Consider the following 23,276-nt stretch of genomic DNA (forward strand, 5'->3'; position numbering starts at 1 on the left):
TAATGTACTTAATGCATATTAATGCTTGGTTAAATAACTTGCTTTCTTAAGACTAAAAAAAACCTCTCTTAGACATGTTTCCATAATTAGACCAGTGGATTGTGCAAGACCAGATTAAAGCATGATGATTATAGTAATTATTGTGAAGAAACTCCTTGGAAAGATCTAAAGATTTGTTGGGTTTTCAGTACTCACCCGGTGCAGTGACTGCAGTTCAGCTGTGCCTCAGTTAAACTTCCCTCTTGGTCTGAGTCCTGTCTGCCTTGTGGATTTGCTGACTTGCCTGGTGGCTATGGTAACATTCTCTTCTTACACAAGCTACTTTCGTACACGTTAATCCACTAATCTCACTCTCGGTTAACATTTCATTGGCTGATTTGCAGCGTGGCTGAGTGCATATTTGTGTGTGTGTGTGTGTGTGTGTGTGTGTTAAAAGCTGGAAAGGTAAAACCAGCGGGGTGAGATGATAGCAGACGGTGGAAATGTTCTTAAATTTTTTTTAAAAAAGTACCAGGCTCTTCACAGCTTCACTCTTTCAGGCCCACTCAATGGTGTCACCATTTCTCTGTAAGGCAAAGGTGAAGCACCTGCTAAGGCATTATTCAATGGGATGTGTCCCAAAAAATATTGCCCTTTTTGACCAATTTACTATTTTAGATCATGTGTGAGTGGTCCTTATTAAAAAATTTTAAAAAAAACACCCACGGGATTTGTTACACTTTTTTTGTAACAACATAATTCATTAGGGCCCGATTTTTCTTACGAAAGAGTTGCCTTTTTGGCGCCTTTAACATACTGGGCGTGGCCAAATGGCTCGCTGGCACCCCTTAAACTGATGTCCCGGCGGCTACATTTACCTACATGTATGAAATTCGGTGGACCTGTGCAAAAAAGTTCCATCGCACCATTACCACAACTCAACAGGAAGTCTGCCATCTTGAATTTAGTCGCCATTTTTGGTGATTTGCACGTTGTGTTTTAACGAACTCCTCTTACAGACGCTGACGTACCAACCTGAAATGTTGTCTGTGCTATCTTAACACCTGGGAGATGAAAAGTTATCGAAAGAATTTGTTTTTATCGCCCGTGGCGTGGCAGCCATTTTGAGTGTCTCGCCATGAAAATACAAATTGCTGTCAATCTTATATACGTGGACTGACCTTCTCCAAACTTTTACATGCTTTTGATAACAGCCGCGCCCTGAAAACACCTTTATGGTAATAATCGGTCATGGTCATAGCTAATGGCAACAGGAAATACAAATGTTCATACTTTCAGGTGTTTCGTCGAGCTGGTTGATCACATCGATATCAAATCAGGTTAAAATAGCCTTAAGACATTAATGATGATATATTGAGAAGCCCGCGCTTTTCTTGTGAAAGGGCGTTGCCAGGGCGATGCAGCAAAGTTTGATATTTCGCCGTGACAAAGGAAGTTGATGTTTAAGGTCCAGAGATGCTCCAAACCTCACAAAACATTGCAAGTAAGATAGGCACAGACTTTCATGAGTTTTTGAGAATGTTAAAGCTGCCAAAAAGGGCAATTTTTTTTTTCATTTTCGGACGACATGCTATAGTATGACATTTTTATCATATTTTAGACGACATGCTGTAGTATGACTTTTTTTTTATCATATTTCAGACGGCATACTATAGTGTGACTTTTTTTTCTCATTTCGGATGACATTTGATTTGTTTTTCATATTTCAGACGTTATACTATAGTATTACTTTTTTTTCATATTTCGGACGTTATACTATAGTATGACTTTTGAGTTTAAGTTCAACTGCAGTCTTTTTGAAAACTTGATTTTGACACTAAAATGCCCACACTGACACACACACTAAGGCCATCAACCATTACTTTGACAGTGCTGGGACAGTCAGATTTGCATCGGTAGCAGAAGGTGGGTCCAAATCCCTTCTCGGGCCTAGGGCTGATTAATGATTAAAGGGGATTAGGAGGTGGGTCAGGACTTGGCTGCGAGTCTCACTCTGATGCTGCTGTGGCTGCCTTCACGCGACCACTCGCCTCCGTTTGGACTAAATTATGAGGATGTCAGCAAGAAAACAAGCTGAAAATGAGAGGAGAGTGATGTTACATGTTCAAGGTGGATGCTGACCAGACGGAGGTGAGTACAGTGGACTTATTGGGATTCATATTTTCAATGTGCAAGTCGTTTCTTAAACTGTATTCTCGAGGACTTTATTCTCGGGAATCTAGGATCACTGAATCAGAAAGGAAGCTGTTTTGTTTTTTTTAAACTAAATGATATGTTGTTAATATTTTCTTATTTCATGTTATACATTATTTAGACCCCGTTGCTTCTGTTTGCATACAGCTGATCTGATGTCAGTGCATTTTGTCTTCACAGTGTTTTACAATCCTAGAAATTGTGCCGTTATGTGAGAATGTCTTTTTCATATTTTCCCCACTGCAGTCTCCCAGAGCACCGACCGTTCAACTATAATGCAGCGTCCACATCATATCAATCATGACTACCAGGCTAAGCTGCTTATGAGAGGACATTCAGAGAACTGTGCAACCAATCCCCCTCCCCGTGTCCCCCCACACCTCCTGGAGGATAACCTGTTCCTCTCCCCTGCTCTACCTGTATCCCCCCCCTAATCCCACCTTGGACTCAGCGGAGAGACAGAGACAATGGCGGTCTTAAGAGTTAAATTCACCAAGACAAAAAGGGACAAGCTGGCCCAGGTGCTGTGGATCCTCAACTGGATCTCAGTGGTGACCGGGGTCATCCTGTTCAGCCTGGGGCTCTTCCTCAAGGTAGAGATCAACAAGCGAGGGGAGCTGATGGCTGAGAGGGACATCCAGTACGTGCCCAACATGCTTATAGCAGTGGGTCTCATTGCCTGCACCATCAACTTCCTGGGTGGGAAGATCTGCTACGACTGCGTGGACACTAACAAGTTTCTGCGCTGGAAGCTGATCATGCTGCCCTACATTGTATGCACCTTCTTCTTCACCTTCTGCGTGCTGGTGGGGGCTCTGATGTGTTACAGCATGCGTGGGGAGCTGGAAGAGTCTCTGAACCTGGGCCTCACCGATGCCATTAGGTTCTACAAGGACACAGACACACCGGGACGCTGCTTCCTGAAGCGCACTGTGGACATGCTGCAGATACAGTTCCAGTGCTGCGGCAACAATGGCTTCAAGGACTGGTTTCAAATCCAGTGGATAAGCAGCCGCTATCTGGACATGTCCCAGAGGGAGGTGGCGGAGTGAGTACAAACTGCAGGATGAGTACACCGTTCATCATTCACTTTTAAGAAAGGGGAATATGACTTTTTGTTTAATCAAATTAATAATAGAGAGCAAAATTCATGCAGCGATATTGAATTTTTTTTTTTTAACAGTGTGATAAATTACAATTTAAAGACAATGTGCCGGTGTTAAAAGAGGCTGTGAGTAGTAAAGAGTCAACAGAGAATCACCACCTAAGTCTGTGGCTCGCCACCTTTAGGAGGATTTATGGTGACTTTCAGGTTATAACTCATCTGTCACTATCCATAAAGATTCAGGGGTTATTGTGTGGTTGACTCCTATTGATTAAATGACTGATAGAAAAAATGAAGCCCCAAATCAGTGACAGGATTGTTGTCCTCTGTGGAAAGAACAAACTAAAAGCCTCATTTGTGACTACTTGGGTGTTAGTTGTTGTTGTTGTTGTGATATAATAATCATTTTTAAAGAGCACCAAATCAATGAAGAAACACTCTGAACTTCTCTCTCTCCGCCCCGTCTAGCCGATTAAGAAGTAACGTGGAGCGGAAGTATCTGATGGATGGAGTTCCCTTCAGCTGCTGCAACATCAACTCGCCGCGGCCCTGCATCCAGCAGCAGATCACCAACAACTCTGCCCACTTCAACTACGAGCACCAGACGGAGGAGCTCAACCTGTGGATGAAAGGGTGTCGCCAGGCGCTGCTGGAGTACTACAACCACATCATGCAGTCCATTGGCCTCACGGTGCTCATCACCTGGCTGTTTGAGGTGAGGAGACACAAGTCGGTCACTACCGAAGCTATTTCTAGTGAAACTAAAGGACTTCTTTTATTTGAGGTTTTATAAAGCTTTTTCACTTGCTGTACTGATCTCTACACTTTCAAAAGTACAGCACACTGCTCTCCTAGATGATGATTTGTGTTCATAGTTGTGTGTGATCCTCTCGCCTCGTTTCAGCTCTCAGTGTTGACGGGGGTTCGTTACCTCCAGACCTCCCTGGAAAATGTGCTGAGACAGGGGGACCCCAACTCTGAATCCGACGGCTGGCTGCTGGAGAACAGCTTCATGGAAACCGCCCGCACCAACCTGAACATCATCAAGACCCTCAGCAAGTGCAACCAGATAGACACGGCCAACAACGGAGACCCCAACATTAACATCCCCTCCAGCTCCAAAGCGCACTACGGGCCAGACAATGTTCCACCGAAGCAACTAACTGAAGCCAGTTGACCCCTCTGACACAAAAGAGACCTCGGTGAGCAGATTCATCCAGACTGCTTAAAATAGATTTACAAAGGTCTGTGTGCGTGTGCAAAAATGAAACATATCGACTATCACACACACACACACACGTATGATCTGTTGAACGACGGGGTACGTCTTCTGCAGATGATGCCTTGTTGACTTTTCACCACAAAATGAATCTTTGCATAAATGCTCAGGCTCTTTCTTTGACATCAAACACCGTTAACACAAGTCATAATAGATGTTTGCATTTTTCTGTACACCTGTACTGTACTGTACCGTTTACAAATGATATCTTGTTGCCTGTCTATCAAGTGGTTTTGCAACAAGTGGCCAAAACAGTTGCGTACATCTGTCAGTTGCAACATTAAAATGAACTTGAAATATAGTTTGAAATATATTAATGTCTGATGAAAACAAACTAGTGATTTGGGTTAGATGTTGAAGTACCCTTTTTTTTTTTGCCTAAATTTAATCCGTTTGAAAATCCAGTTTAGACCAAATAAAACTCGAGTTTGTAAGTTACATTTCACACATAAAGCTGTGTGTTGATTAGGTTCTGCATGTTTTCAATGCAATACTGTCGAACATTTTTGTGGATCCCCGGTGTGCATTTTATCCTCAACTTGCCTAACTGAGTTAGCAAACCATGGGTAGTAAACCACAATAAATACAGCATCTGTGTGCTTTCATATAAGGACATAACTAGAAATGAATAGAAATCAATGTATGACTGATAATTGGTTTTCTGGAACATTCAAGCCATCGACAAATCTCACGTGCCTCAGCAACGCCAACACGGTTCAATCGTCGAATGAAATCACTTTTTGCTGGGATGAGCGAACGAAAGCTTGACAATAAACCTTTTGAAGTATTTTCAAACCTTTTGTCTGTCGTCGTTTTATGAGGACTTCAGACGAGGTCCCTGCAAACTAACCTACTTTGTTTCAGTGATAAAGTCTTTGCTATACTGTCTGAGCTTTCTGCCCTTTCACAGAATATAAAGCTGACGAGTCAAATAAATGCTTCAGCCTTTAAAGAAAACACTTGCATATACTAATACAAACTTGAAGTTGTAATTCTGGGATATTGTTTAATGCAGTTATTAGTGAGAGTCAGTCCTTTAATCTACAGGTTAGCAATGTCGTGTCTTCCTTTTACATTTCTTAATTCTCATCTGGGGCTTTATTGATTTCATATTGGCACTGAAACAGATAGTCTGTAGACTTGCTTGTGTTTTTATTTCCACAGCTTGAAAGTCATGTAGTAACTGTCAAACACAAAAAGGAAGAAAATCTATATTCACACTTTCTTTCCTGAAATAGCCGAGAAATAATTAAATACCTGAAAAAACTTTTTTTTTTTTTCAATAAAAACGTTTCTTTAAGTAGAATAATGCAATATTTCTTGAATTAAATTTAATTAATGTTAAGTGAATGAACAACACATGATAAAAATCGGCCTCACAATGGTCCCCTCCAATATGTTTTAATGATAACAAGCATACAATGAGCATCTGATAATCATTTTGGCTTAAAACGCGTGTTCTATAAAAGGGATTTCATATTTTCATATTGTGTTGGAAATGCTGTTTATCACTGAGAGCATCTATATCAGGAAATCGTGGAGGCAGTTTATTGTATACTTCTCTTCGAAAACTGAATGTTTTAATGCAATTTTGAAAGTAATCTACATACTATATATCTTTTATCCATTATATATCGTTTATGTCTGTATATGAGTAAAGGTGACAGCAGGTTATGGTTCCATCATTCAGACGATCTACTTAATTAAGGGGCAAAAGCAAAAATGTATCGGATCTCTGACCATGCCTAAACATTTCCATGTGAATTTATGATGAATGTTACAGCGTAACTGAACAATTATAACTTAAAAACAAATCAGTCATTTCTAACCAAAAAAAAAAAAAGAACGCAGAAAATTCACAGCATAACTGAGATAAAATCCATAAACTGATGACGGAAGCATGTTCGTGTGTGTCTGATGTTTGTCTTTATTTGAATGAGCCTCTTTGCAAATAACATTACTCCAGGAGAAACTCACTCTCACAGCAGACAATCAAATTGTAACAAGGCGACTTGGGTTTAATCAACATCCATCACGCTCTTATTATTTTCCCTCCTCGTCCTCTCTGGCTGTCCCACCTCTCCGGACCCCAACAGGGGAAGAGTCCTCAGAGGGATTGGACTTCCTTTGATTGGAAAAGGGCTTGATTGCTTGTGTGTGCGTGCGCGTTTAGTGTGTGTGTGTAATGTGTGTGTGGGCATGCCTTGGGAGCACTGGATTCGACTGTACTCTATGGCTGTGCTCTTTATTTTCCGGCCAGCGCAAGCGGAAGCAGCCATCACAACATCTGCCACTCAAAGGCAAACATAACGTTGACCACCTCCAGGCTGCGGGCGATTTCTTCCAGGATGCAGTGCTGCTGCCACAGCTGGTTCAACTTCCTGTAACGCTCGGGGCAAAGGTGCAACGGATTGCCTCTTCTAGAAATCAAAACACAAGACAGTCAAAGTCATTTGACAGTTTGTCCAACCCACAAAACATATGATACGATAAAAAAATATATACCTCATGGACATGGCTATGTAAACCTCAACCTCCTGAATTCATTCACTACTGGATGTCATCAAAGTGAAAAACTTCCAAATAGAGGTCATGCAACAGGGAACAGAGGGAGTATATTTTCTGTGCAATACTCTGCATCAAACTTTAACTTAAATACAGTTATGAATTTCAGATCTGCAATTAAGTCGAACCTGCAGTGTGGGACTTTTATTTCTCCAATTTACAAGTCTTGTTTACATGAGATTACATCACAGGTTCCACCATAACCTATTTCGTCACTACTGATTGCAGCTGAAAAACGGAGGATAAATAGTGAATAAATGCAATAAAACATGTCCCAACTCCCGTATCAGTCTGAAAGAACTGAATGATTGAGTTATTATATTCATATCCATCAGAATCGGGCTAAATGTATCACCAGCCACCAGATTTAAAATCTCTGTATACTGCAGAATACAGAGAGATCTGGCAGTGATCGATTTTAATCAGCAATGGGTAATTTTGTTTGGCAAGGAGGAGGAATGTAACAAATTTTAATCTATATGTAAAAGTTACACACGATAGCTGTAATGTATTTCTACCCCATTTTGGACAAAATGAACAGCAGTGGCAACTGTTTCATCTGTTATTCTCTTCATCTCCAGGTGATCCGACATCGCCGGAGCCACTTTCACCTGTTCGAGGCAACATATTTTCCATAGGTGACATGTGAGCACGTGTAGGAATGATCTGACGAAGACAAAGAGCTGACCCCTCCTACAGGTACAGTATGTGTTGAGGAACAAACCAGTTCTCTCATATGCCTCACATCTTTAAAAAAAAAAAAAAAAAAAATGACAGAAGAAATATTATAATTGAGCTCTGGGAAAAGAACAGAGTCTTACCCAAGATGAGGATCAGTCTCCCCGTAATCATCCAGGTAAGGAGCTGGGTACGTGCTTCCTCGAGTCTTACTGGCCATCAGTACGATTTCACACTCTCTTATCCTGTTAACATTAAATCAAATTTCATTCACCTTACAGCACAATTCACTGCAGAAAGAAGAAAATCCCCCCAAAATAAACAGAGAACTAATTATTATAGTTGAAAACTAATTCTTCCGATGGGCAGAGCAGCTGACGAACCTGAGGAACATGCCCACTCCAGCACCACAGGTAGCAGCGTGGGCGGTGCAAGCTCCCACATCTTCTCCATCCAGCTGGCTGAGACAGCAGGAGCTCTGAGAGCACAGCATCGCCCCACAAAACAGGCACAGAGTCGGATGCTTCCTCTCATCATCTGTGGATTTTGGACACCTTGGGACAAGATACAGACAGATCAGAAGGGTTTCATATCCACCGCCCACTGAAAGGACTTTTATTCACCACTTACTGAAAATGGCTGGCTTGATTGAGGAGAGCACTGTAATCCTCAGGAAGATCAATCAAACGATTCCTTCTCCTCGGGTATCTGTGGGAAGAGTGGGTTGATTGGTCAACTGTTGGGAGATGTGTTATTAAAAATCTAAATGAAATGTCAAATAATATCAGAGCAAAAGCAAACCTGACTGTCTGGGTTTTGCCTTTCAGGGCTTTGGTTACAGCTGGGCTCCCACACCACCTGAGGAAGAAGAAGAAAAAAAACATTTACAGTCCCAAAACTGCTCATCTCTCCAGTGAATACCGAAAGATGCATCCATGTTTCCACCCACCTCTGAAGCAGCAGGGTAACAGTGTCTCTGTGCTCCTGGAAGAGCTGGAACACGTTGGAGGGGAGAGCCAAGTAACTGCATAGTGCCTCAATCTGTCCTTGAGAGGTAACTGCAACACACGTAACATATCAGCTTCAACACAGACTGTGTTGTGAAAATGATATGATACTTGTTTGCTATTGTTGAACCTACCAGAAGTCGTACAAAGCTCCTCTGGAGGATGAACACCTGTAAGGCAATTGAAAAAGAGTGCAGCACAGCGCAGGAAAGGTTCGATTCCTGTCTTCACTCTTTCTACCACAGAGCAGCCGGACACATCTGGGATCAGCCTGAAAAGCGAACCACAAAACAATCTGTCAGACAAGCTGAGGATTAGTCTTGTATAACTGAATACACTACTGAGCGTTTCCAATGATAAATGTTGTTTGATGTTTGTGCCAAATCTGAAGAAAATCTCTCCAAGTGTTCCCGTTCAGACCTCCAAAAACCGTAATGCACCCCTTAAGAGTTTACCGCTGTCCTCATGAAGGATAACGCAAATTAAAGCTTCTACCAATTTAATTGATCATTTCACTCAAAGATATCATCCTTGATTTTTTTTTTTTTTTTTTTTTTTTTGCCATATACAGAAAAAGACAAAGAGCTCATTTTGCTTGTGCTTTGGTATATAAATAATAGGACGATACCTTCCAGTGTGTTGTGACACTGTAGTGTACAACTCTGCTGCTGCTCTCGCCTCCTCCGTCTCCTCTCCGCCCCCCACAGCAGGGAAATCTGCACAGAAACAAAACCAACAGTTAATCCTCATTATTATGATTCTAGCTTCCTGAGCTCCATCAGTAAATGGCAGATATGAGCAGCACTCCCATCTCAGATTATACAGTGGAGCTTTTTGCCGTTTGTACCTGTAGAAGACAAGAGGACCTGCAGGATGTGAGCCATGGTGACCAGATGTAAGATGTGCAGGTGGTTGTAGGCAGAGCTGACAGCTGAGGGCTGCAGGTTTACGGCTTCCTCCTGATACAGTGAGGGTATGGACAACACCAACCCCACCTGACAAAACATACATGCAATAAATACACCATCATAAAGTCTTCAAATACAAACTTTATCAATTTATCCAAGTAAAGGCTTTAAATTAGGAGGGTATTTTTTTTTTCCTCACTTAAAATTAGATAAAAATTCCTGTTTAATCATTATTAGTCAGGAGAGCATGAATGCATAGATCTCTTTAATAATACTAACATGTATCTATGACAATTCAACATTTACTATCAATTCACGTTAGGGTATTAGAATAAAGAATTTGTTGAGAGATGAAGACAAGAAGAGCAGAAGACCTACCAGATGATGGAAGAAGTCCACCTCCAGAAGAGAAGGTGTGTTCTTTCTGCTCATGACGGGTAACAAGACTGAGGAGAGACATCAGAGGTTTGTCAACCAGGAAAACAACACACTCATAAGACTGAGCAGTATGTGAATAAATATGATGAACTCTGAGGATGGACCACATACCCCCCAACATGTCTGCGAAGTGTCTCTGGATGATGGCCTGAGAGCTCTTCAGTCTCTGTGATGCTGAAAACTGAACAATGGCCTTCAGACCTGCAAGCTAAAACACACAAGCATTTCACAAACATGATATCCAACAAAAGAAACAACCTAACCTACATGCATTATACCAGTTGTTTAGGTATCCAACCTGTCTGTTTTGTAAGGACCCAAATAGTGGCTTGCCCTCTTCCTGCAATATGTTTTCTGTGAAAATATGCAATCATATTTTTAAGAATACATGAATACATGAAAAGGTAAAGAGTGACACGAGCCAAGTCTTCCTGTACCTATGGCCTGGATAGTAAAGGCACATGTGTTCCAGGCCATGAGGGGCACGCGGGGACACGACTCGTTGGGGGCCGTCTTCAGCCCCACCCTGTGGACCGTTGTGGCGCAGACAACCAGCATCTCTGCGATGCTGTCCGAGAACTTTCTCCTAAAATCAACCGAGAGCAGAGAATTCAGATCGGTGCTCTGTGGAAAAGAAAGATACTTGAGGAAGGAGCTGAGAGTTTCACTCACGGCTCTTGTACTCCGTAGCTCAGGATGGATCTGAAGTCTGGCTGGCCTTCTCCACACAGCCCTGTGGTAACTGTACTGCTACTGCCTTCTGTGTTGCAATCTGCAAGAGACATTATCATCAGTTATGTCGTGGCATTTGATTCTTACCCGAGTATCACACGTTAATCAAAACAACAACTCTGATGAATAAGTAGGAACTAAAGGAGAAGAAATTACTTACACAAACAGAAAGTTAGAGAGCTGCAGCTAAAGGCACTTATTGGTGTATATTATATTTTCCATGTGCCTGCAGAGACTAGGATGTGAAAAACATGATATGATAGTATGGAAATTGAAGCACCTTCTTCTATTACTTTACAGTAAGCGTACTCCATCTTCGACCCACTTCTACCAAAGACCTGCTGCGAGACTATTTGAAACTTAAAAATATTTGCAAACTGTCAGTCTGCCACGTTCAGAAATCTGCCAGTTCAGACAGTCTAACATCTCCACAGCAGCGACTCTCCATCTCAACGGCCGGCACTTCAGACTTTTTTTTTTTAAAGCTGGTTATATTTTTTAACAGCTTATGCAAATATATGCCGTGAACTTGAGACAGCAGATCTTCCCTCGTCAGTTTCTCACTTTTTCCATCACAACACCCGAGCAGCTCCGTCATTTAGAGGAGATGGTTTCTCCATTGATAAACTGTTGTGCTGTAACATTGTCGAACTGCCCACTTGCAATTTGACAAGCTGAGAAACAGGCACCAACATCAGCTGGCTTACGTCGAACTGAGAAGATCCAATTCACGCTGCTTCGATTTTTCCAACACTGGACTAAACTAAACGACAGCAACATGAAACAACAGCAGTATTGAGGTCACATTAAAAACAGTATTCACATGCGAGTCTGCCAGGTTACATGATGTTCTACGTAAAAATTATTGCTATTTCATGTATTTCTTTACCATTGATGGATCAGATTTACACAAGCGACACAGTATGAATGTAGTACAGTGAGAAGTACAGCGACTGAAGCTTAAACCTTCAACACACGTAACCAGTCCATCATAAAGCAATGCCTTTTCCTCTGTCACTTCTGTTCATCCATCCAAAAAGGTGCAATAATTGTGTGCTCTGTCTTCTTACCATTATCCTGAGTGACTGACTTGAGTCCTTTAATCCTGGCTGAGAGGATCTGGATCCAACGAGGCAGCGTCAGATGCTGTCCAATTATCTCTGCGTTTTCACTGCACACAGGAGACAAACATTCAAATCACTTCTTTACATTTGTACATCTAACTGAACACTCTGAAGTGGACTGGGACTTACTAGTTAAATGTTAGTGGCTCTAACGGGATGAGAGGGACCACTGTGTTGCACAGAGACTTGCACAAGGGACATAAGTATTCTCCATTTTCCAGGTCGATGATCAGTTCAGCATGGAGCCGGTTCCTCGTCGTATTTTGGACTGCTTCAAAATACCTGGGGGAAGAAGAAAAAAGACAGAAAATGATACAGAAAAGGTCAATTATGCCTTCTAGTAGATCACATACAGTTGATAAAAGTACTGTCAGATTGAAGATTCAATTTAATTGGCAAAAATGTTGTTCTTCTAGTGACTCACTCCTGCCAACATGTGGCATGCATGACGTGTCCACAGCTCCCAGTGTGGGTCCCCACAGCCAGTTCAGGAGGAATGAAGAGTGGGTACAATGCCCCAGGCCCTTTAAGTGATGAATACACAACAAAAACATACGAGTCAGATGTTTGGAACTGGGATTCTCCATGAAATGATACGATCAGTGAATGCAGACTGACCATCTGCTCTGTTGGTCGGGATCTTTCCTCTGCACTGTGTCAGCACTGTGGACCTCTGGACACACGCAGTCAGGACCATGGCCGGAGCCTGAGCCGCCACTTCCTGCTCCTCCTGGCAAAGAATGCAGGTCAGCACCTCCCTCTCAGTTGGGGTGCAGCCTCGTTGGGGCCCAATGGCTACATACAGCTCCCTCTGCTCCATGGCACAGCTGGAGAAACAAACCAAGTACAGTAAATAGAAATCATTTGGGGTCAATCTTCACCTCAAGTCTTCATTCAGAACATCCAGGGCAGTTTCGAATGGCTCTGCTCACCTCTCAGTAGATGTCACAGGTTCTCCCTGCGTTCCGCTCTCAGGCATGTTGTCATACAGCATCTTGTTTGATTCAATGAAGTTCTTCTGCATCGCTGACATCTGGGCCATGATCTTCTGTCTGTGGAGTTTTGCTGCCTCCGCCTTCCGTTTCCGCTCCGCTTTTTCTTTGTCCTGAGCACTCTGGATCAACCGAACAAAAGTAAAGATGGTAAAGGGGCCAACTCTCAAATAAATATTACTCGTTTTTAGTAGTCAGGCAGGCAGGGACATCACATTGCAGTGTTAAACCCGAATACCTTCCTTTTTTTGTTTTTTGTTTACGATTTATTATTGGTTTTGTTTTACCTCTTCTGGTCTGCTTGTTTCCATGCTCATGGATACTGTTGGACTGGACTTCTCTCTAAGGCACTTGACAATCTCAAACATCTAGAAGAAACACATTTAATATAAGAATAAGATATCAATCCTGAGAGATGGTACTGAGTGTTTCATCATATGTGAAACTATCTGTAATGATAATTGATTAACTGAATACGTACCTGTAGGATCCATATGATCATGTCCTTTTGAGCTTCAAGGGAAGGCAAAGCTTTAATATTGGACAACAACAGGAACACCGACTTGCCTTGTTCTGAACCGACTACTGAAAAAGAAGAACAGATATTTAGGCCCCCAAAAATGTGTCACACAAGCTATTAGGTTTGAGAACTATGATAAATAGTCAGTGTTGAATGAAAAAAAAAACTGGTTTTCACTCACCACGGGCCTTCAGGCTGAAATCAAAGGTCACTTCCTCCACAGTGCTGTCCTCAAGCTGTGTTTTCTCTTCCAGCAATGCCTGACCAATCAGGTGCAGGGCCTGTGCAATGAAGGTGTGAATTGTGTTACCACACTTAAATAGAGTAAGAAATGGTCATTCCGAGCAGCGTAGATCTTGTACAGAAAGAGATAAATGTAATGCTTACCCTCTGAATCATGGCTTCTGTCCAGTAACTTGGCCGATCCTCTGCAGCTCTCTGCAGGACGTGTCTCAGCATGTGGATGATAATGTCGCAGCAGAGGAGACGCACAATACTGGAGAAAGCTGGGCAAAACGGTGGAGGCACCGGAGGACGCAGAGCTGAGCACAGACACAAACAGGGGCAATGTTAGCAGAGCTGATTCATTAGCAACCGGTCTACAGGAAACGATGACATCTTCTAGTTCTACAGCCGCTTGTGATACGGTGTCGTGTCCGTTACCTTTATCGTTGCCCTCCTGAGCTCGCCTTTTCTTTTGAGACTCTTCTGCCTGTTACAAGAGAAAAATAAGCAATTAACCGAGGAATATTCAACAGAAAGTGTCCATTTAACTGAAGACACTGCGCTACCTTGCTGTGCTGTGATCTTGAGTAATGGTAGAAGAAAGGGTTGAATTCTTTTTGAAGCTCTTTTTTTACTTCATATAACCCATGTCCCGACACTCCTGGTTTTCTAAAAACAGAAACAGAACAAAACAGATTAAACTCTTTTGAAAATTCTTTGTCAAGGCAAAACTCATAAGCTCGGTCTTTACATACTTGAAGGTAGCAACTTTGGTGATGACGGTCTCCAGGCCTGTTTCATGGCTCTCCTACAAAGAAAACATTTGAACATGTTTGTAACAGTTTGTGACTACTGAAAGCCGAACAAAAAAAAATAATTGTGTAAGTTAGAAATGTGGCATCCTGAAGCTTACGTTCTCTGGCAGGCCTTTGACCAGGCTGCTGTGAGCCATGGGCTCGATGCACAGCAGGTGGATAACCTCCCTCATTGTGATGTCCTCTTTGCTCACCTGACTGACCCCAGGGATGTAGCGCTCACCTAGAACACAACACTGGTCAGATACTACAGTATCATTCATGTTCAATGAAGTAGTAAAGTTAGTGAGTAGAATGTGATACTATACCGACGATGATGATCAGCAGGTACAGCATCTCTTCTGTCAGTCGGTTCCACTGGACCAACTCATCCTGTGAATTTAGTTATAATATAGAATAATAAGTTCAATGTTTTGATGGCACCACAACTTTGCTCCTGAATGATCACTCAGGTGTTACTTACCTGGTCTTTGCTTGAACAATTGCCATTAAAATATTCAAAAAGCTCAAATCTCAACAAGATCAGCATGAGGAAGTGGTTGGGGTCCATTTTGGAAGCAGCTATCTGTAAAGAACAGGAAGAGGGTCATACAACATCACCACACTGTTTACATGAAAAGATAAATATTTGGCGATGAGAGAAATGCCGACCTGAAGCATGAGAATATCTTTATCATACATCTCGTCTCTGCATTTTACATCCTGATAGTAGTAGACCTGATCATGAGAAACAACAATTAATTTAGTATTTGTAGGAGAGAGGAGAGATAACAGAACATAGAAACAATGCTTTGTACATCCAAATGAACATGGTGTACCTGGCTGACCAATGACAGCCCATTTCTCCGCCACATTTCGGCTGAGACCTGTGCGGCCAGAACAACACAGCGCAGAGGAAGCTCTGCCAGCTGGGTGAAGTCGTAGCATTCCTGCAATAGACAGAAAGAATCCTCTTTAATGCCGGCAGTGGAGGTAGATTCTTTATTGAGCAAGTACAACACAGCACAGAAGACACATCACGAGGGATTAAAAAAATTACAATGAACGTGTTTTCTTATGTCACTTACAGGATTGTCCAGATGTTCAACTGTCCCCGTTCCGCACAGGAGTACATACAGGCCTGCGGATCACAATGTGCAGAGTTGTAAGTTCATAGCATACAAAAACAAACAATAATAAATCAATGCAAGACTTAAATATTAATTGTCCTACCAGCCAACAGCCTAGAAATGGGCAGATGTATGCTGACAGGCTCCTGAGACACTTTATATGGACGAACATGGAGGATGTGTTTGCACATATAGTAGTCGGTAGCCTCCCTGTGGAAGGGCTGGTTATTGCACTGCATCAGGAATGAGTGGCACTCCTTAAATGCAAGCAGCAAGATCTCTGCCTGAAAGGGGAATACATAAGCAAGAACTGAGTACAGCAAAAGTAAATTAACAGTCTGGGCATCTTCTAGTCTCATGTACGCAGGTTTAATATGTTCCAGCGCTGCAGTTTTTAATTTGAAGTTTTTATGTTTATGTGGCCTGCCAACATTTATGCTGCACTGTGGAGTAAAAACTCACCTGAATATGCACATAAATGCGTATGTAAACTAAGTTATAATTTTTTGTTTGAATTAAGTCAATTGACAATAAACATAAATGCATTTATTTATGTGTGCACTTTAACACTCAAAAGGTTTGAGCTGCTCGGACAAAATTAGACCCACGAGACACACGAGAGAGATTTAGGATATAAAACTACAATGTGTGGGCAAATTGTATGGCCACTCACATCAGAGGTACACCAGTCCTGAAACATAGCAAGGATGTGGCGGAGCTGGATTTGGAGTGTGAAGCCAGCTTCCCATTCTGGCTCCACCGCTATGTGCTGACCAAGCTGGCGTTTCACCTCCTCCATACCCTGATAAAGAAGGAAAAAGAAGGTCAGGATTCATTAAATATCTGGTTTGTCTCGTTACTAATACCGAATACTTGGTGGAATACAACTGCTATTTCATGCTACATAAGAATGAATCGGGGTTGGATCATTTGTACCTGCATGCATTTGAGAAGACCGAGAAAGACTTTGAATCCCGCAAGGAACTGCCCCCGCAGCTCCTCGGTCCACATCGAGGGTTTACTGATGAGAATATACCTGAGAGGCACAAGTGAGTTTCATCTTAGATACAGACCAAAAATAACTAGGAACAAGAATTAGGAAAATCCTGGCGAAGCACAGAGTTAAAACTGTTGCTTCTTTGACTCACCTGAGGTCATGGAAGATGACCTGGATTCGTGAGAACTTGTCTGAGTTGTAGCCAAGGAAGAAGAAACGATTGTTGTCATGCAGATGTTCGCACAGCAGTTCCATGACCGTATCAACTATCACTTTAATGACGTTGCCCTCTTCGATCAGCTGTCTGGCCTAGGGGAGGAACAGGAACGTAAGGACAGGCTTGGTTGATCAGTTTAGGCCAGTCAGAGCCTACACCTTAACCCAACAGAGATACTGTGGAATAGCCTCAATAGAGCTGTTTACATCACCGGATATCCTAAGAATATGGCTTAGTTGAAGCAGTTCTATGAGAAAGAATGGTTCAAAATTCCTCCTGGATGTTGGGCAGATCTGATCTGTAGCTAGTGGAAACACTTGTCTGAGGTTATTGCTGCCAAATGAGGTTTGACCAGTTACTAAAGTCTAAGCTTGACTTACTTTTTCGACCCGCAATACGATTGTTTGATAGGTGTGTTCAAAAAAGACCCCACAGATTATAATTGTGAGTGTGTTATTGGTATATGCACATCATATCTTTCTATACTTGTGAATTACATCAGATCAGATCATATTTTAGGACCAGATCATACGGAAAACCAAGTACATTCCAATGACATTTATGTTACTGCAGGAAACAACAACACTCACCAGTGTGGGAACAGTGAAGATCTGAACAGACAGAGCGGTGATGGATATACTCCTCTCATGGTCATCATTGATGAAGTCCTTCTGCAGCTGCTTGTAGTGCTGAAAAGAGAAAGATGGGGAATATATTAAGTAAGTGGAAAAACTACTGAAATATGTTAAATATTCCATTTTTGTTTACCTTTGTAAACTCAATGGCAAAAAGCCTCTTGAATTCTGTCTCCATCAGCATGCTGCAGAAAATCAGCTCGTGTACTATCTTGCGAGCTCCTTGAGGAAATAAGGAAAGAGGTTTTCTTCATGTTAGTGTCATGAGGAATTGAAATAAAGTTAAGCTGCTATGCATTCAAAAAATGTAGTTTTTTTAAATCAACCTTCACCTTTGTACATCCTGGCATCGTGCAGCATGAGTCTGCTGATGAGGCAAGTCTGATCTCTGTCCGAGTTTGGTTCTAGTGCCACCTGGCAGAAGGCCTGCCTGAAGCCCACTGCAGAAAACACATACGTTACCAGTCATGCAGCTGTGCGTGTATGAAGGTGTAGATACGTCACAGGTGCAGAATTATTTAATAAAGCTATTAAGTTTGTGTGATGCAGGTCTGATGCCAAAGACGGGAGCACCTGAGTAACCAATAATCTTCTGGAACCAGGAGCCGAGACGCAGCGCAAAAGTTTGATGAGCCATTACTGCTGCATGAAGGATCTCCACACGCAGCGGCTGCAGGGAAATGTGCTCCGAGTTGGACTGCAGAAAGAGTTGGAGCTCACTTTCAAACACCAAACTCAACAACATGAATTCCTTCTAAATTTTGAAATGAACTTCTAAATAGGAATAAGTCAGTGGATGGTGGTTACCCTGATGAGATCTCTTGCTTGCTGGCAGGAACGAAGGATTCCTCTCTTTACTGCGCGCCGACCCTGTGCAAAAGTTGTTGAGTTACATGAAGAGATAATCTGCTGCTGATGTGGTGAGTTTAATTATGGAAACCTATTAAAATAAGCACCTTTTTTTGTAATTTAAGAGGAAAAGTCAAACGAAAAGTTACCTCCTTGTCAATAAGTGCTGTGTGCGTCTGTGCTTCAGCCTGATCACAATTAACAGAGCGCTGCAGGGTGTAGATCACATGGTCGTACGAGTGGTGCTCATCATTGTACAGCACACAGTAGTGTGCATTTTCTTTAGTCCTGCATGGATAAAAAAAAAAAAAAAAGTTAAGATGAGTGCTCTGCGTATGGATTATCATTGGATGTAATCTGATCTGACAGGTCATACCGAGGCTGGAGTTCATCTGGCAGCTCCAAGTTTTCCTCCCACACCAGAAAATCAGTGACGTACTGCAGCAGCACCCGGAACAGCTTCTCGGCACGTTCATATAAGTCCGGCTCGAGCACACACTCATCCTGCACACAATGACAGAAGAACACAGAGGCCACACGTTTGTCTCACACATTTCAAACTCTCCAGTCATTTTGATATTTGAACTCAAGTTAATAAATGAAAATACCAGATCATTACAAGTGAATACAATTACAGTGAAGCAACTTTCCAGGATGAGGACAAAAAAAAAAAAAAAAAAATCTTAAAGACAAATATGCAACTTCCCAGAAACAGAGGCTACACTGACATGGTCAAAATTTGTTGTAATAATATTTACCAAGTCCCTACTTCCTGTATCACAGGCAGTATATAATGTGATGGGGAGCTAGTCTAAATATTGTTCTTAATAAGTCTTAAAACAAAACAGGCAGCGGGCTTAAAAGCTTTAATATCAAATGGCCTGAGAGCAAACATTCCACATCACAGCACAGCATTTCATACAAATGTCTGACATTTAACACACAAACCAAACCAAACATCCAGTGAGGCTGCGCATTTACACCGATCTCAACGTCACACCACTGTGAGAGAACACGCACTGCAATCTAAGAAAATCCAAACAACAAGAGGTCCGAAACAGAAAGACGTGGCCGTCATGTTCGGCGCGGACATGCCGTTTCAGTCATGTGATGGGTGAGTGCTTGATGAGCAGATTCCCATGTAGAAAACACAAGCACAAGCACCTGCTGTTTATGGAAAAAGGCACAGAGCTGTCGGGCTCTACGTCTGCTCAAAGCTCCCCCCGAGGACGATCTTATCAGAGGTGAGCTCCAACGCAGTGGTCAGTGATGAAAGACCTGACAAACGACTGCAAACCAGCCGGCGTTAAGAGGAGAAGGTGAAAACTGAATACACCCCTGCAACTCATCAGCAGGATGTCATGATGCTCTACATTGTTCATTTTCATTTTTCTGTTTTGCTTCCAATGATTCAGTTTAAAAAAAAAAAAAATCTTTATCTATCTTACACTGGCCCTTTATTCAGCCCCTCACGTCATCCTCTTTCTGAAACAAGCCATTTTAGCTCTAATTTCTTTAAGGGCCCCCCCCCCCTTGAGGCCCAATCTCTTTTAATTGGTCAACTTCCAGAAAACCTGCTGAGCAGCAGCCCCCAGTGACCACCGTTGCCTCATCCTCTTGTTGGTTTAGGGGTACCAAAATGAATCTGGAAGTATAGCAACTAACATAATATTTCATTGTTGATAGGAGATGGCAACTTCTCAAAACCCTTTTGTGCAAGTTTAAGCCGGAATCCGATCCGGAGTGAGACAGTGGACAACAGCAGCAACAAAGATTACAGCAGAACTTCTCTGTTTGGTAAATATTACACTCATTACCTGTTTATTGTTTGACATAATAAGTGGAATTAGTCTTTCAATCACTTTTTTTTTCTAAATATGTTAACAGGTGTATATGTGGGAAATCCACTAATGTAGCAGGTCAAAAAGTTATTCTGCTGTCACCTAACGACTGTAAGTCTGTTAGTCTCTCCCAGCACCATCACTCTGTACTTTTATGGCATGCTGTGGCCGAAGCAGATGAACATAAAGAAATTCATCAACTTGTCACAGGAATTATTTTTATATACATCATTATTTGGAACTTTGGCAAAGTTCAATATGAACATGTGACAAATGTGATAATGAAAATATGGAAACGCGTTATAGGTCCTTTTTAGGAAAATGAAGGAATCCTGCTCTCAACCAGTCTCACCCACAAATGTTTTCCACCAGTTTCCTTTCACTTAGTTAGATTGATGATCTCTTTAACCTAGACTCCAGTAGATTTTCTCAGTTAGTGCAGGTCAACAAAGTGATTCTCTTTCTTATTTCCGGAGCTGAAGCTGCAGCCAACGCAGCAGCATCCAGGACTAAGATGGGAAAATAAGCATTCTAGGGTTCACTGACAAAGAATGGGACAAGTACGCCCCTCCCACATCCCTCTTTCCGCTCTGTTACATAACTCACCGTTACCATGGCAGTTACTGCCCCTGGGTCGTGTTTGGAGCAACAAGGGCCAATCTTCCAGGCCTCTATGTCTCCACAATCACAGAACCCCCCGCCTGATGACGTATGCATCTGGGAAAAAAATTCACACACTGTGAGTCACTGCGGGCGAGTGATGAAATACACACAATAGCAATTAAGTTGGACATATCCTTTAGCTGTGGGAAAGTATTACTGCCAAACACAGGTCCCAACATGAAAGCAAATATAAAGTCAGACAATAATTAGTACAAGCATATTGTGCAGATAGGAATCACTGGGACTTGTGATTTGACAAGGACAAGGCAGGGATGATGCTTTTGTAAAGATGTCCAATCACAGAGCAAAAATCCAACAATGGGTGGTTTTCTATTATTCCCATTTATCCAAAAGAGTGTGTGTGGGGGGGGGGTACCCTGACTGACAAAATAAAGCATGATGGGATTCATTAAAAATGTAAACATTTACACTGACACCAACCTTGTAACGATGGCTTTTGTGCACACTATCCTGGAAGCAGTCCATGCACAGGACACAAGTGGGATCTATTGCACAATCCCTGCAAACAGATATAAAGTGGTTTTGTTCTTTATTTCATTGAGTAAATGCTAACAAAAGTCTGAAACTGAACACATGCCACTGTGGGTACAAACAGAACAGCGTGCCCAGCTGTCCTGCTTTAAACTAACTCTTTTACTTCAATGTAAACATCTTTGGGAGACAACAGCAATCACACATCTGTCTCATTATTTATCACATTTTGCCTGAAAAATGTAAATTTTAAAGAGAACCTTGAATATATTTATTGAATTCCTTCAGTCATTCTCATTATTGTTACATTAAACTGAGTTGTACGAATTATTATCCATCTGTTCATTTATCTATCTAATTATGCAACGACATACCAATCATTTCTTAAATGGGGGACATGTTGAAATAAAACTTGGCATAAAAATAATGAGAGAAACTATTGCAAAAAATTTACACATCGACATAGGTGACACATTATTTCGCATCATTTAGAGCCATTCACAGACTGCACCATACTGAAACCTGAGACACTACTCATCAACTATTCATTCTTAACACTTAGCCTAAATACTGCGGTGTTGTAGTGTAATTAGAACACTGCAGGAGTAAAACCTATTGAGGCCACTGTACAATTTTATTTTTATACCTGCATATTTCATGCCTGAATTGAAGTAACAACCAAAACAATAGTTTCTGATGATTTCATGTTGCTGGAGATCTTGGCATTTATCACCTAGAAGTCAAAATAACCAGAAATGGGCACCAAAAAATGGTATATTTCACCGCAGCTCCCGAAGATGGTGCTGTGATAACTTATATATGTCAGAAGATCAGGGGGATGATCCAGACCTGCAGGAGTAGACGGTCTCTCCCTCTTTGAACACACGCCCGCAGAGCTGGGAGGAATTGCCGCCCTGATTGAGCTTCTCCAGACCCTCCTGAGGATCCTCTCCAAACAGGAAGCACTCCAGAGGGTGAAGGAGACGTCTCTGCATGAGCTCCTCTTCTTCCTGAGGGCTGGACTCCTTCTTCAGGCAGAAGATCTGCGGCACCTGCTCCTTCAGGTAGCGGAGCAGCTCCGCTCTGCTGTCTGCGGCCTCCTGCCATTCCTGCGGGAGGAGGTGGGGACAGAGAAGAGCACGATTGACCTGTTTGACCTGTCCTGTCTCCCCCTGCTGATATTGAAATATACTGCGAAGTGGTTGAAGTTAAAAAAAAAAAAGTTCAGGGTTTTTTTGGGGGCAACGAGGACAGAGAGATTTACATTTATCAGTCCTGTGAGCAAAAAAAAAAAAATAACATTTGCCTATCGGGGGGGGGGGGGGGTGAAAGGAAATAAAAGTAAACATATTAAGCAAACAAAAAAATGTAAACAAACATTGTAAACAAAAAAAATTTGATAGGCTGCAATCAATTTGTAGAACCAGTGGACCGAGGAAAAAGGTCTCCTCTGATCACAAAACAAATGTAAACATTTGACTGTAATCACAGCTGTGTGTGAATTTCGGTATTCACACAATAACATATAGAATAATAATTTTTTTTAAAAAAGAGTAAAAAAAAAAAAGTCCCGGAGTCTCCGGAGGGACATTTTAACATTTGACGCTAGCTGGGTGAGCTAGCACGGCTAGCTCCGTCTGCTGGTCTTGGTGCGGTCTGATTGTCCCGTCAAAACCGCGATTTGCGAAGGAACTGTCACGTTACGCTTCGGTGTTTTGACCCCGAGTCTCGGTAGCCGCTGTCAGTCCGATTAGCTATCTCAAAAAAAAACATACCTTACTGAGCTCCAGTCCGTCAAGGGATTTCTCACTCGCCGCCATATTCCATTTGCCGTAAAGGAGGAGATGTCGCTAGGAGACTGTTTTCCGTTGGGAGAGACGTGATGACGTCAC

The 23,276-nt window shown here is 42.1% G+C and overlaps 2 protein-coding genes across 3 annotated transcripts; one reads left to right on the forward strand and one right to left on the reverse strand.

Moving 5' to 3' along the window:
* Positions 1-2,660: 2,660 nt before the first annotated feature.
* On the forward strand, positions 2,661-4,475 carry LOC138199663 (photoreceptor outer segment membrane glycoprotein 2-like). The gene is made up of 3 exons (XM_069151801.1): positions 2,661-3,241; positions 3,767-4,013; positions 4,203-4,475. Exons 1-3 carry the CDS (start codon positions 2,661-2,663, stop codon positions 4,473-4,475), a joined length of 1,101 nt encoding a protein of 366 aa, XP_069007902.1.
* A 1,487-nt stretch (positions 4,476-5,962) lies between these two features.
* ubr1 (ubiquitin protein ligase E3 component n-recognin 1) lies at positions 5,963-23,227 on the reverse strand. Of its 2 annotated transcripts, none has more exons than XM_069152191.1 (47): positions 23,160-23,227; positions 22,234-22,493; positions 21,334-21,412; positions 20,836-20,946; positions 18,765-18,892; positions 18,538-18,676; positions 18,347-18,409; positions 18,113-18,236; positions 17,872-17,979; positions 17,673-17,761; positions 17,495-17,593; positions 16,839-16,996; positions 16,627-16,726; positions 16,364-16,492; positions 15,794-15,974; positions 15,649-15,701; positions 15,400-15,510; positions 15,233-15,298; positions 15,045-15,146; positions 14,890-14,953; positions 14,680-14,804; positions 14,522-14,574; positions 14,333-14,435; positions 14,205-14,253; positions 13,929-14,083; positions 13,723-13,822; positions 13,503-13,603; positions 13,309-13,389; positions 12,962-13,143; positions 12,648-12,856; positions 12,454-12,553; positions 12,159-12,311; positions 11,976-12,076; positions 10,846-10,945; positions 10,611-10,759; positions 10,472-10,527; positions 10,285-10,381; positions 10,114-10,181; positions 9,675-9,822; positions 9,456-9,543; positions 8,962-9,098; positions 8,770-8,878; positions 8,622-8,678; positions 8,451-8,528; positions 8,204-8,374; positions 7,964-8,065; positions 5,963-6,997 (listed from the first exon to the last, which is right to left on the reverse strand). In XM_069152191.1, the coding sequence occupies exons 1-47, from the start codon at positions 23,202-23,204 to the stop codon at positions 6,856-6,858; spliced, it is 5,223 nt and encodes a 1,740-aa protein (XP_069008292.1). In that variant the 5' UTR covers positions 23,205-23,227; the 3' UTR covers positions 5,963-6,855. The 2 variants fall into 2 exon arrangements, with proteins under 2 accessions (XP_069008292.1, XP_069008290.1); XM_069152189.1 differs by having other exon boundaries at positions 13,503-13,606.
* Between the last annotated feature and the right edge of the window lie 49 nt (positions 23,228-23,276).

The sequence above is a fragment of the Embiotoca jacksoni genome, unplaced genomic scaffold (assembly GCF_022577435.1).
Source record: "Embiotoca jacksoni isolate LCO1_2020_lvr unplaced genomic scaffold, fEmbJac1.0.p SCAF_18, whole genome shotgun sequence".
Classification (NCBI taxonomy): Eukaryota; Metazoa; Chordata; class Actinopteri; family Embiotocidae; genus Embiotoca; species Embiotoca jacksoni.